The sequence below is a fragment of the Sceloporus undulatus genome, chromosome 4 (genome assembly GCF_019175285.1).
Source record: "Sceloporus undulatus isolate JIND9_A2432 ecotype Alabama chromosome 4, SceUnd_v1.1, whole genome shotgun sequence".
NCBI lineage: Eukaryota > Metazoa > Chordata > Lepidosauria > Squamata > Phrynosomatidae > Sceloporus > Sceloporus undulatus.
Window position 1 is genome coordinate 119397258 of NC_056525.1, and position 14052 is coordinate 119411309.

The 14052-nt window shown below is 40.9% G+C and overlaps 1 protein-coding gene across 1 annotated transcript in view; it reads right to left on the reverse strand.

Moving 5' to 3' along the window:
* HMCN1 (hemicentin 1) overlaps window positions 1-13025 on the reverse strand; it is a 275643-nt gene extending 262618 nt beyond the window's left edge. The window contains 1 exon segment of the mRNA XM_042463441.1: window positions 12263-13025. Within this exon segment, the coding sequence (XP_042319375.1) occupies window positions 12263-12557 (295 nt within the window). The 5' untranslated portion in view covers window positions 12558-13025.
* Between the last annotated feature and the right edge of the window lie 1027 nt (window positions 13026-14052).

The window sequence follows — 14052 nt, forward strand, 5'->3', positions numbered from 1 at the left end:
AATCTGCATGGTATGTACTGGTGTGGTAATTCAAAGTGCTCTCACTCCGCTTTGACTCAGGAATTACCACAATTAAGTTCTTCACGTGTGATAGTTCATCATGTGAATTGCCTTAGATTCAAAGTGACCCTGCTTCACCCTTGCTACAGAAGTGCTTCTAATTGGGGCTCCTGTTTCACATGTGATAAGGCTCTAACAGAAGATACCTTCAGAGAAATTTTTGGTGATAGCCCTTCAGCCAGAATAGTGTCCTCTGTGAATTTGGACAAGAAGCCCCTCTAGTCCAATGCCCATTTACTAGGGCCTGATTACAGTTGTCTTCCTTTATTGTTTGTCCTCAGGTATCTGGTATTCAGAGGTACAGTGTACTAACTATACACATGGAAGTTCAGTTTAGGTACTGTATAATAGCAACTGGTAAGCTAGGGCTCCATCAATTTGTCCAGTCCCACTTTGAAGGAGACTGGGCACACATATATATTGTATACATGCTACTAACATGATTGCGTATGTGTATGCAGTATTTATACTAGAACTTGGAGAGTAGCTTTCCCAAGCTCCGTTTTATATAGGTATGTATATATGTCAGGCAGCCAGGGTTGGCTGTACCACTCCAGACACATATATATGAAGCAGCATGTTGTAGAATATTACAAGTGACTCCTTTACCTTTCCAATGCTGGAAAAACCTCTGCATTTAAGGTAACATTTTACTTCTTATACTATTTGATTAATCTCATTTCAAATAGCAAAATTCCAACATCTGCAGTCAGGCAATAACTTTATGAGGACCAACCAAATTCCACATAATGGAGAGTAAGCTTTTAGAGTTCTCCATAGCTCTTCATCAGATTGAAAGAAACATGTCAGCCTTCTATTGTTTAACTGCAAGTTCTGCTTTCAGTCTGCATCCTGAACCCAAATTTAGGCTTTTTAGGTGTGTATTTCCTTGCCCCCTCTTCCCTATAAATTTTACAAAGAAGGTTTAGACAGAAGACACTCTGTTGAATGGGGTGACCTTTGGTGTGAGGAGGAGTGAAATCCCTCAAAACCAGGCAGAAGGAATTTTCACAATGTGCCATGGAAGGCAGATTCTGGATCCAACCCATAGTCTTCATCTGAATTATAAAATGAGACTGCTGATCAAATTGGATTAGGTTTGGTTCTGCTGTGTAATATGCAAGTTTAAAATTGGACATAGGGTTACAAGAAAACTCACAACAGCTGATCCCACACTTTAGATAATATAAAACCCAACAGTTAGCCAGATCTTTCTTCAATGCCTTAAGCAAAATACATACATTTATTATTAGCCATAAAATGGAATAAAATATATGATGCCTCACTGTCTAATGATGATCAGTGGAAGTGTAAAGGACAGGTGAGAAGCAAAAGAAAAAGGTGGCCATGAATACAACTGTTCAATGACTTGTGCACAGGGACAAGGAGAACTACTGTAATAATCAATGCAGAAAAATAGAAAGTGACAACAAAAAAGGAAAACCAAGAGACTTCTTCCACAAAATCCAAGAAATCAAAGGGACATTTGAACCAAGAGTTAGGATGCTCTGTTACTAGCAGGGGAACACATTGCATGACCAAGTAGAAATAAAAAGATGATAGAAACAATACATGGAAGAACTATATAAAAGAATTGAAAGGATGAACCATATGAAGACAAACCTCCAATATTAGAAAGTGGAAGCTGTACCCAGAGCACTTGGGAGAACAGATGGCATACCAATAGACCTGCTTTTATCTACAGACATAGAATCTACTCTAGTTCTAAATAAAATCTATCAACAAATATGAACAATAAAACAACCCCCAAAGATTGGAAACCCTCAGTATACATTCCAATCACCAAGAATCATTATATTGCCAAGATGTTAACACAAGAAATAGCAACACCTACTTGGACAGTCCTAGTTGGCCAAAGCAGAAGCAAGGTGTTACTGTTGACCATGGCTGGGCATATGCAAGATCCCATAGACCTAGGAGGACCCATAACATTTTTCCTCTCTCTCTGAGCAAGGAAGGAGAATTGCTCACGTTTAAATTTACATTTCTCCAGTTTTTCTCATTGTTGTCTCCCACTTTGGCACTCAAAGGAGAGAACAAAAGTAAATATGTGATGAAGTTTTTTAAAGATTAAAAAAAAGGAATAGCATTCCCCTTTAATAGCACCTACATAGCAAACTATGTGGGCACATGGATTACTTGGTCATAAACTTCCCCACTACAGTGAGATATATTTTCATTTCTATTTAAATTTTATTAATTGATTTTAAATGTGAATCTATTATCATCTTTAAATTTTATGCCATTTGTGTCTTTTGAATTAAACCATTCCTTTTGTTGTGACAGTGCCTCTAAGCGGTCAACCTAACTATCTCCCTTTCCTACAACTCAGCCTTCAGAACTACTTCTTGAAACACTGCCAGCATCATTTTAAAAATATACAATCACATGAACAGAAAGGCCCTCTCAAAGAGACAGCAAGTTTAAAACCACATCCATCAGATAAACTTCAACACTTAACACAGTTAATGGAACAATCAGATGAAAAATACACATCATACTGCATGGTTGCATTAAGGACTGCAGGGCTGACCTGAGAGTGTAGTATGTACACAAAGGGTATGATGGTCAAAGAGGTTGTACATCCCTGCACATGAGGTTGGAGTTTGGCAAAACATCTGCACTGAAGTTAATAATAAACCACGCTTCCTGGGCTTCTTTCTCTCAGATCATAATTTTACAGATGGAACAACACAGAACTGCTGGCCAGCAGGCAAGTAGCCACCAGACTAAGGCTGTATATAAAATGCATTCTCCAAGTTAAACTCTCTGGGGAGGCCATGCCGCCCCAAGAAAGTTCTCTGCCTAGTAGCTAGCTGCCTCGCTTGGCTGGGGCATAGAGATCCATCTCTTTAAAATGAATCAGAGAGAAACTAGGCTGTGTATGGAGGGCAGAAACCTAAATACAGTTGGCCCTCCATAGCCATAGATTCTTTATCCATGGATTCAACTGTACACTGCTTGAAAAATATTAAAGATATAAATTCCAACAAGCAAACCTTGATATTGTCATTTTATATAAGGGATGCCATTTTATTACACCATTGTATTTAATGGGACCGGAGCATCGATGGATATTGTTATGCACAGGGGGTCCCGGAAACAAACCCCAGCGGATATCAAGGGCCCACTTGATAAAGGCACCAAATCCCATCTGATGCTGGAAGCTAAACAGGGTCAGCCCTGGTTAGTATTTGGATGGATGAGCACCAACAAATACCAGGCACTGTAGGCTATATTTCAGAGGAAGGAACTGGCAAAAACATCTCTGAATATGCCTTGCCTACATCCTTGAGGCTGAAACTCATAGGTTTACCATAAGTCAACAGGCAACTTGAAGGCATGCACACACATGGAAGGCAAAGAAGAAAGCAGTCTTTCAGACAGTCTCATCCCAAGCCATGAAGAGATTAGCAACAGCCCTATAAACTTCTAGAATCAATAGTGACAAGGAGACTATGCCGCTGATAAAGCACTAGACTTATAGGCTCAAAGCAGCCAGTTCTAGTTACTGTTGACCTTGTTTTGGTGCATCCATAGATTCAAGGCTGTCTGTATAGACACTCCCACATATATCCAACTTCAGTCATTTAAAGTGAACATTCTCATCCCTTCCCTTATGCCAGGCTGATAATCTGGCTCATTTTCAAAGGTTTTTTAAAAAAAGATTATGTAGTAATGCATATGCAAGTTTATCTTGCCAAAACAAATTATGTTTCATGCATTTGAGGAAGGAAGATGTCTTGGTAATTGCACAGGGGCTAGCCAATAGACACCTATTATTGCCCTAATACAATCAGCCATTTCATGATAAAAACCTGCCCAACTGGTCTTTCAGAGTTCATCCAGGGCTCAAAAAGGAGATGGTTTGGAGGTAAGAGCAAAGGCACTACTGTGGCGGATGTCTCCACTATTGATGGTTGAATCAGCCTCCATCCTTAGAATTATTTTGGTTCACATTGCCTTGAGCACAACCATTTTCAAAATACAGAGCAGTGACTGGGGATGCAGCGCCCTAATAAGTTGGAGAAAGAACCTGCAGGAGAAAGAGTTAAGTCATCTTTCCTCTCCCCTTCCCCAACTTCTCTACTCTCAAGACTGTTTTTCATTAAAAGGGGGTGGGGTAGTGGGCTTTGTAGCATATATTTGAGAGCTACAACCAGCGGTGGCTCCCTAGGTTTGCCATCGCAATATGTGCAAAAGGTCCAAACTAATTTAGCAGAACAGTTCCCAAAACATTCTGGATCAATTTTAAAAAGAGCTACAGCAACAAAGGTCTTCTCCGGTTATAAAACCCAGGTCTTGGATAAGCAACTGACAAAAGGGGTAACGTATCAAATAATTCAGCCTGCAGAGAGCCAAGGCCGAGTCTGTTCAAAGTAGAAACTATATAATCAACCGGATTAAGCGACAATAAATCCAAACAGGAAATTCCAGCCACTGCCACCAGCTGTCAATTAACCTTGCATTGGACTGTAAACTCCAGGATAAGACACATCCCTTTTCTGCAAGGAAGTCTGCAGAGGAGTCAGAGCAAATTAAAAGGAGAAAGTGCAGAACCTCTGTCTGCACCAAAGACTCATAACAAATATTGCCAGTTATCATACAGCATGTTGAGGAATCTCGAGTATCACCAAGGCACACTTTCAACAACTACAGCCTTTTTACCATTCAGGCTCTAATAAACATGTGTTCCCAATATTTTCGCTCATGAATATGTCTCCTTCAAAACCAAAACACTGCAGGCTTGCCAATACCAAGCCCTTGATTGGAAAATCCATACCAGGTCACCTCTGAAGTTTTTATTTACAAAAAAAAAACACAATCCCACACTCACAACATTCTTTAGGCCCCACTTCTACATGGACTAACATACACTAATTTCTTCCATTCTTTCTTATCGCCTACACTACTTTCGGTCCAGGGCCAATTTTTTGCTGACTGAAGCAAGAGACAAGATAATGAGCCCCTCTCCATTGCAGACAGATTTAGCTAGGCTAGCAAATGAATCTTTCTTCAACATCAGAACTTGGATAAGGTCTTCAACCACATCTGAGGCCAGCAGGCTGGTTTAAGGGGTGTGGGATTGGCTTGGTTGCACACATAGCTCTGTCCTCCATGAGAGAGCAGCAACAGGAGAAATTCAGAAGGAACAGTTGAGAAATGCCATTTTTCTTCTCCAGTGACTACTCATTGGGTCTCATGGTAGAGACATCACTGCCATTGGCATGGGAAAAGGACGTCTTGAAACTACAGCTGTTGTAACTAGACCTCAATATCTCACTGTGTGATACCAAACTGGTGAGCTAAAAGAACAGGAAGCCTCTTAGCTCACACCCAATTTGACAGTCCCAATTAATACTACCACCTTTTCATCTGCTTTTAAAATATCCCACTTTCTCTCTCGCTTCCAACCACTTTTCTCCTTTGTCTTCAGCTTACTTCAATTGCTGCAAACAACATTCAAAGTTTAATAGTAGTTTGTATTGTTAACTCAGCAGAGGGAAGTAGAAAGCAGATTCTTGTCCTTCCCAGTAGGCTCTGACAAAAGCATACCACTGCAGCCTCTCCTAGCTTGTGTTTTTCTTCTTGCTGGTGGACTCCAGAGAGTGGAGCTTTCAAAGCTTTTCTTAATACCTCGGACAGATTCATCTAGATAATGTGGTTCCAGACACCTTGAACTGAGCCTGTAAACTAATGGGCAGTTAATGTTGGCAATACAGAATAAATGTAATAAGTGTTAAGTACCTAGCTCTTGCAAATTATTTATCTGCAGCATCTTGTTAGTGTTGAATAGTCCAATTGTTTTCAAGGGCAGCCCTACATAGGGCATATTACAGTAATCTAACCTGGACATGACCAAAGCATCTGTTACTATGGCTGGGACCCTGTCTGCATGGTCCAGAGGAAAAGCAAGAGCAGGCCATCCTGGGCTCTGGAAAGGCAGCTGAAGGCCCAGCAGGATGCAGGGGAAGAGGAGGAACAGGTGAAGACCTGTTCCTCTTCTTCCTCTCCTACCATCCCCTTCCCCAAGGTCTTCAGCTGTCTCCAGAGAGTCAGCTGAAGGCCCAACAGGGCAGGGGGAATAAATCCGACCATGGAAGTCCTGCCCCCGGAGGGAGGAAGTCCCGCTCCCAGCACCGGGTAACACCCAGTGCCAGAAGGTCTTTTTAGTTTGGGCACTCAGTCCCTAAAAGGTTTACTATCGCTGGTCTAAATATTCCTGGCAGCTAATAGCACATGCACTTTCACAGTTCATGCTCAGTCTAGGGGGGCTTACAGATTTCATACCTTCAGGGCAAGTGGGAACTAGAATCAAGAAGTGTGATCTAAAGATAGGGTTGCCATAATTCTCTACTATAAACTGGGACAAAATGTAGGACAAAATTTAGACCAAAATATAGGACAATTGTAGGATAAAATTTAGCCCAAAATGTAGGACATTTAAGAAAAATGGAGGAGCTTAAATGTCCTACATTTTGGGCTAAATTTTATCCTACAATTGTCCTATATTTTGGTCTAAATTTTGTCCTACATTTTGTCCCGGTTTATAATAGAGAATTATGGCAACCCACTAAAGGCAGATCTAAACCTCCATTAAGATTCAAAGATTTCCCAGCCCCCAGTACTTTCATGCTAACCTGAGCAAGTTTCTGCTTGTTATCATTCACCCAATACTGCCCACTAGTGCTACCCCAGTAGTGTGATATATTCATGCCACAATACGTTTCATGGTCCTCTGGATGTCACAAGACTCTTTGCTGATTTTGCTGGAATAAAGTTAAATATTCTGGAATGTTGATGTAATCCTCAAATAATTAGGCCTTTGTCTCCACTCAGATTCCCCAGTTCACCTACCCCTAATTACTGCCCTGCAGTCACTCAAAGTTGTAGCCCCCATCATGTATTGGCCTGAATCCTATAGGTAGTCCAAACTAGAGTAGACCCATTCAATCGATTGTTGAGTGTGAGTCAACACTTATGGAAATCAGATTCATTCAATAGATCTACTCTAGTTGGAATTAATAATAACTAAATGGATTTGTTCCATATTCTCCAAGATCTCATAGATGAAAACCTGAACACATGTCTCCAATCAATAATAATAATAATAATAATAATAATAATAATAATAATAATAATAATGTTTTATTTTTAAACCACTTTTCCACGATGATCAAAGCGGTGTACAAGTAAAAAATTGAAATAACAAAATACAGAATACAGAATAAAAATTGCAATACATAAATGAAACTTTCAATAAAAACATCCCAATTATACAAATTAAAACATCAACATCAGATTGTGGTCAGGATGGCAAAAGTTACTAATGCAGAAAAACACACACACTAGAAAAATAAGCAGCAGCTTGCTTTAGCCAAAACCTACTGGGAAGATCAAGACTGTCACCCATCCTATCCTCTCCCCCTAATGAGTTAATGAGTGCGAACTACTTTTCATTCTGAACATAGTTTGAACCAACAGAAATAATCCAGGCAGAAAGAGGGAGAGTAGAAGGAGAGAGAAACTGGGCATTTTAAAAGCAACTGAAAAGTGAGATTACCAAGGATTAATCGGGATGGTTCCTGTCAAATTGGAACAGTTGGAAAGTCTGCTGCTCCAGTAGGAACTTCCATTGTACTAAGCAGACAGATTATATTTTTCTTCCACAGAGTTGGAAGTAGCCGAGTTCTAAGACAATTTCCCATGTTTAAAATGCATAGGCTGAATTCTGGGGTGGGATGAGTGGGCTTGTGACAGTGGGCGCCACCCCAGTTTATACACATCCAAAACACCAGCCATTCTTGAAGTTGGGTCTGCAGATTTTGTTCGACTTCAACTCCCAGAAGCCTCAGACAGCCAGCAAATTCAGGGAGCTGTAGTCTGGGCACCCAAGTCCATGTAGTCAGACCTTGCTTTTTCAAAGGCTGTGATTAAACATATAATGCCCATCAAGGGCCTGATGTGTTAGTTGTTTCCTGAACTAATTAGTAGGAAGCCAGAAAGCAAAGTAAACAAAATAAGTAACAGTGGTCTCTAATCTCTAAACTTTGGTTGTGATGCAAAGAAGCTTCCCTTGGCCAGAACTCTTTTAATTTGCCATAGGACATGAACATCCTTCATGCATGTCTTTGTTATGTTGTCCTCTTTAGGCCACCCACCAGCCACTTTGGTAAAATACTGCTAGAAGTGACTGTGTCAGTGATCCTGATTAAATGTAAATACCATACATGGTTGCTTTATACAGTATCATAAAGCAAAGAAATCCATGCCCTTGTCTTCAGATTTTGTCATCTATATGTCTGCAATGGAAAAGAAGTGAAGTGGGGGAAGTTAGTAAGGCAGGGAAGAGGCAAGAGTTACAAATACAGAGTGAGAAACCCAGAGGATCAGGACAGAAAACAAATTTTAAACTATGCTTCTCTGATCTTTGAATGACTCTGCCACATTGGCTAGTGGAGGAAAAACAACCAAAGATTAGACAGTTACCAATTGGGGATTCTAAAACAACAAGCCCTGCATCAGCAGAAGGCTGGACTAGAACACTCTTGGGATACTTTCCAGATCTTTGTCCAATGTCATGCTTTGTCTGCTGAAAAAGTGGAATGACAGAGGGTTAATAAGGACTGTCCTTGGCAGATCCGAACAGTGGGCAGGTATGCAAGTGGAGTACTTAAAAATATTCCACATCCCTAGGCTGAGAAAGAATAGATTCATCATTGCATCATCTGGCCAAGTGTTAGCTCTGTTGGCTCATTATTATTATTTTTATTATTATCCTGCTTTTTGCCCAAAATTGTGATAAAATCAGCTTACAAATTAAAACACAGTACAGTTTAAAACATAAATAAGTTAAATGCCTGTACTGCAGCCATTCACTCAAAACCACAAGGTTGCGAGTTCAAGACCAGCAAAAGGGCCCAAGCTCGACTCAGGCTTGCATCCTTCCGAGGTCGCTAAGATGAGTACCCAGACTGTTGGGGGCAAATTAGCTTACTTGCTAATTAGCTTACTTGCTGTTCACTGCTATGATCTTTGGAATAGCGGTATATAAATAAAATAAAAAATAAATAAAAATAAAATAATAAAAATAATAAATAAACAAATAAGTGGGCATTAGAATAGATTGCACTTGACATGGGGCAAAACAAAATGGCCAGTGCCTGGCAACTGTAAATTCCCATATTCCATTCACTTCCTGAAAAGAGGCTGAAAATAGTGAAGCTTGCACTGTTTCAGTCCCAGTTAATTCATAAGGTTACACTTTATGCACCTGAGTGGCCATTTACACATCACCCAGAAAGGGGGGATAATGACCTGCATAAATTTTGCATTTCCTGATTTAGATGTAAATTTAGAAATAGATACAGTACTATAATTACATAGAAATACATCTTAACTTAGTAGAGAAAACTGTGACCAGGTGAGCTGGTTGCCATTGTCCACATATTAATTGGTGATGAGCAGTTCTGGGGAACTTGCTGTCTTTCCTTATGGTTATTATTCTTTAACGGCACTGGGACTGTCTAGTCCTTCACACAGAGGACTATCCTCTGGGAGCCATTCATATAGAGAGGGCTCTCTCCTGTAATACAAAACACATGGCCACCCTAGGTTCTTGGTTTAAGAACTACAATGCATGGCATACATAAGACTGCAAAATAAAAGCTTATGGGAAGAGCCATTGATGTATAACAGATGTAGAATCAAATAACAATAGTCCCTCTAAAACCATTTACAAAAGGCTCTATTCACACAATACATTTTAGCTAGTTTGGGTTATTAATTAATTAGTCAGTATGGCATGTGGTTTGAGCATTGGACTATGACTCTGGACACCAGGGTTCAGTTCCCAGATCAACCATGAAACCCAATGGGTAACCTTGGGCAAATCACATGCTCTCAGCCTCAGGGGGAGGCAATGGCAAACCTCTTTTGAACTAATATTGCCAAGAAAAAACCATGATAGGTTTGCCTTAGGTTCACCATAAGTAAAACATGGCTTGAAGGCACACAACAACAACAATTAACTAGTAGGAGCTGAGCATCAAAGTCACATGCGGGGCTGTGTGTGAGAATGTGTTTTGAAAATATATATACCAATGATGGCTGTTGTCCATGTGTGGTAGCTCTTATTTATTAAATTCAGGGCAGACCCTGCCATTAGACGGAGTGAAGCAGCCAGTTCAAGTAGCAGATTTGGGGGTCTCATCAAAAAGCTGCAAAGAGTTAGTTATTTAACATGTACTTTTACTGACAGTAGAGATATGGTATATGTGGGATTATCTGCCTCAAAATAACCTTGCTTGTTTAAGGTACTAAGCACTATGATTTGGCTGGGTGGGAGATGCTATTTTGTGCTCTGTCTCAGGCAACAAAATATCTTGAGCCAGATTCCGTTGTAAATTATGTCACTTCGATCCCTCAAAAAAGTAAAGAGGTATGCAAATACAATTAACTATTGGGCGATATAGTTTTAAAAGGTCGTATTTAATCAAGAGAGCTAATTGAACCAATGTCTAGCAATGTAATTAATACAGGAGAATGAAAACAGCATTACAATAGCCATTCACCTAAAGAAGCACAAAGGAGTTTCACAGTCTTCCATCCTTCAGGCCCTCTACTGGCATGTGTTGCTCCCTACAATGGTACTTCTCCCTTTTTGAATATTGTTGGCGCCTTTCATGGAGCAACATAAGATCAGAGAAGAGAAAATGCATTCCCCCACTTCACCATCACCCCCCTTGCCCCTTTGTGGCATGCTTCCTGCAATGGGATTTGGCTTTGGAAACCCTTTGGGGAAACAAATGCTTTCTGTTAATTGAGCAGAAATGGAAAACGCTTGCCAAATGTCATTATGAATGTTCCACTGTTGTTACGTTATCAAGCAGTATAAGTATTTTGGCTATGGTCGTGATTTCCTTATAAAACAAAGTAATCGTTGGGGACAACTGGATTTATCAACCCCTCTGCACAACCGATTGCCAGATGTTTCAACTATGTTGCGTCTCAGGTGAAGCGAACAGCAGGGATGTCAGATTTTTAAACAGGCTTTTCAGTGTTTACTTTGAATGGATATCTGTGCTGATATTGCTACATGCCTAGGGCATCCAGGTTTCTATTTCCTTGTGGGGTCACCCAGAGATATTGTACAATGGAAGAGGATAAAGTCCTAGGAAGGAGGATAGAAAACAGATGCTGGGGAGTGAGAGAGGAAACAGGAAGAATATGTATATAAACAGCAGAAGGAATGCAGGGAGGGAAATGAGGGACACTGAAGCAGCCTGCAATACAATCTGTATTGTATCCCAGGAACTTTAAATGGGAAATGCAACAAAACAGCAAGCCAGATTGGGAGGAGGGTCAAAGGGTCATGATTTTGGAGGGTGTGTAAACAGCTGCCCTACAGTGTCAACTGCTCTTATTTTTTGTGAAGAGAAATGCACCCATCTCTTAATGAGAAAAAAACACACACCAATATATTGAATTTAGACTGAATATTGATGGGAAATCAGCCACATAATTTTTCATACTGAACATGATGGCATGTGTGCACCTCTAAAAGTAATGAAGATCAGGTTAACTGGCTCAGTGTACAGTTGACATCTTCAGCTCCTGAATGGGAATTAAATTAGATACAATGTGCAATTCATAATTTTATTTCAACAGAAAATACTATGTAAACGCAACAGCAGCTATATGTAGGAAGTTTTATGTTCCAACCTTCTATAACAATCATTCCCACACTGTGCGCCTGATTGGACACATTAGTGTGCTGTGTGAAATACAGTAAGTAAAGCCTTCAATAAGGCACCATGTTTGTCTCTTTCCCATCAGGCTCTTATTTGGGGAGGTAACACTCCATTGCCTCTACATTCGGCATGATGGACCTGATAACAACTCCATCTCTTGCAGAGAGGTTTTTAAAATTACCTCTCCTCAGATGAATTCACCCATCCCATCTCTATTCCATTCAGTCTTTGGTAAGTAAGAACAATTGAGTGTGCCTCCAATTTTAATTTAAGGAAAAATAATATGATACTGCTATGGATCACTGTAAGTCAAAGTCCTCAGAGAACCATGAAGAATTTTCAGCAACGCATGCATGGGTGTGAGTGTCAGAGTGTGTGTTTGTGTGCATCCTTGCATGCAATAAGAGGTCTTGAAAAGATTGTCTTACCTGGGTCATGGAAAGGAACCAGTGCAAAGTTGTAAAGCGGTCTCTTGGGTCTTTTCAGAGAGGTCTCCAGAATTTTGGATGCGCCCTCAATTACCTGAACTAAGTCATCATACATTGAGCCAGTCACATCAAACACAAAAGCCAAGGTAGATGCTCCTTCTGGGATTTCTTCCACCGTGGCTTGAGGCTCCACTTCTACATCAGCATCTTGTGCATGGCAAAGAGAAAAAAGGACAAAAAATAAGGATGCATAGAATCCCACTGCCCAGAGATGGACACTGCCGTGGGAATTCATGATTTCTTTCTTCTTCACTGGTACCTAGGCAATGTGCTCAGTTCTCCACACCAAGCATCACAAAGGATCCAGTCTGTTAACAACAAAACAAAAAAAAAACCTGGGGGAGGGGGAGAAAACTAAAGCATTTGATCTTTCCTTTTCCCAAGCAACAATCAAGTCCTTTTCTTTCCTCTACAAAGTATTTTTCAGAGACTCAAGGGAGGAAAGGGGACCAGGGATTTCAGCAGCTTTTGCTTGCAAGTAGTGGCTGGTTCTTCTTCCCTTCCCCAGCCTACTGCAAGACTTCTGGCAGCCTCTCACCAAGGGAAGGGAGAGACAGTCCCATTCATGTCCCCCTGTTCAGCAGCAGCTGCTGCTGCTGTTACCGCCTCTGGATTCTTTGGCAAGAGGCTCTCAAAGTTCGGCTGCTGTCAGGAGTCTTTGGCTAGAGAGTGAGGCTTCTTAGTTCTTACTACTGCTGCTGCAACTGTTGCTCAGGCTATTGAGGCAACCAAGAGTGGATGCTCAATTCAGCTCAGTACAGCTCGCCCTCTCATTGGTCACTCCCACTTCCCGACCTTTGCTTTCGAGGCCCCCCTTTTAGGGTGACTTGCTTTAAAAGGTATTTAGGGTCACTTGAGTGCTGCAAAAAATCACTCAAGGCAAATCTCTTTCATATGCTGTCTTTAAAACAAAGGTATGGTGATTCTTAGGGAAGCAGGGGGCTGTTTTCTAGCACTTTTTGTCAAGGATGATGAAAGATGCTTAAAAGAAATAGTCCTCATCCTCCCTTCAGCCCTAAGAGGTCTTGGTCCCCTTTGCCTCCAGTAATTTAAGCTTCAAGAAGCATAGGTAGGTAGGTAGGGAAAATACACTCCAAATGACATCTGGATTTCCAGACTGCCTAAATATACTGTGATATTCCCCAGCAAGAGTAATTTCAGCTGAAAGCAGAGGCCACCACGGCTGCCTTCCATCAGTTTGGCTCAGCCAGGCAACAGTTTGTGGGCACTTAGGTATTCCATGCCTGGATTTCATTTGCACCCACTGAGTGCACATTCATCAGAACAAATTCAGAAATTACTGAATGTTTATTTGGACTTGTCCCTGATTTGCAAATAACATACATTTGGCATTCTTATATCCTTTCATTTTTCCACCCATGCCTGCTATTCTCCACTAGTGTGGTGTCACCCGCTTTCTCTTTGAAGATGTACTAACAGATTTACCCACTGCTGAACATAAAAGGCTGCCTTTAATCAAGTCAGACTATTGAGCTAATTATACCAGCCCAGTCCTGTCCAGTCCAGAGTTATGGGATCTCTCTGGTCCTCTAGACATTTTGAACTACAGATTGCATTGGCTGTGCTGGCTGGTACTTCTGGGAGCTGAGGTCCAAAACATCTTGAAGGCCAAAGGTTCTCCATCCCTGATCTAGTCTGACTAGCAGCAGTGGTTCTAAACCATACTGCCTCAGCAGATTTAACTAACCATGCCAAGGAATTTCAACCCA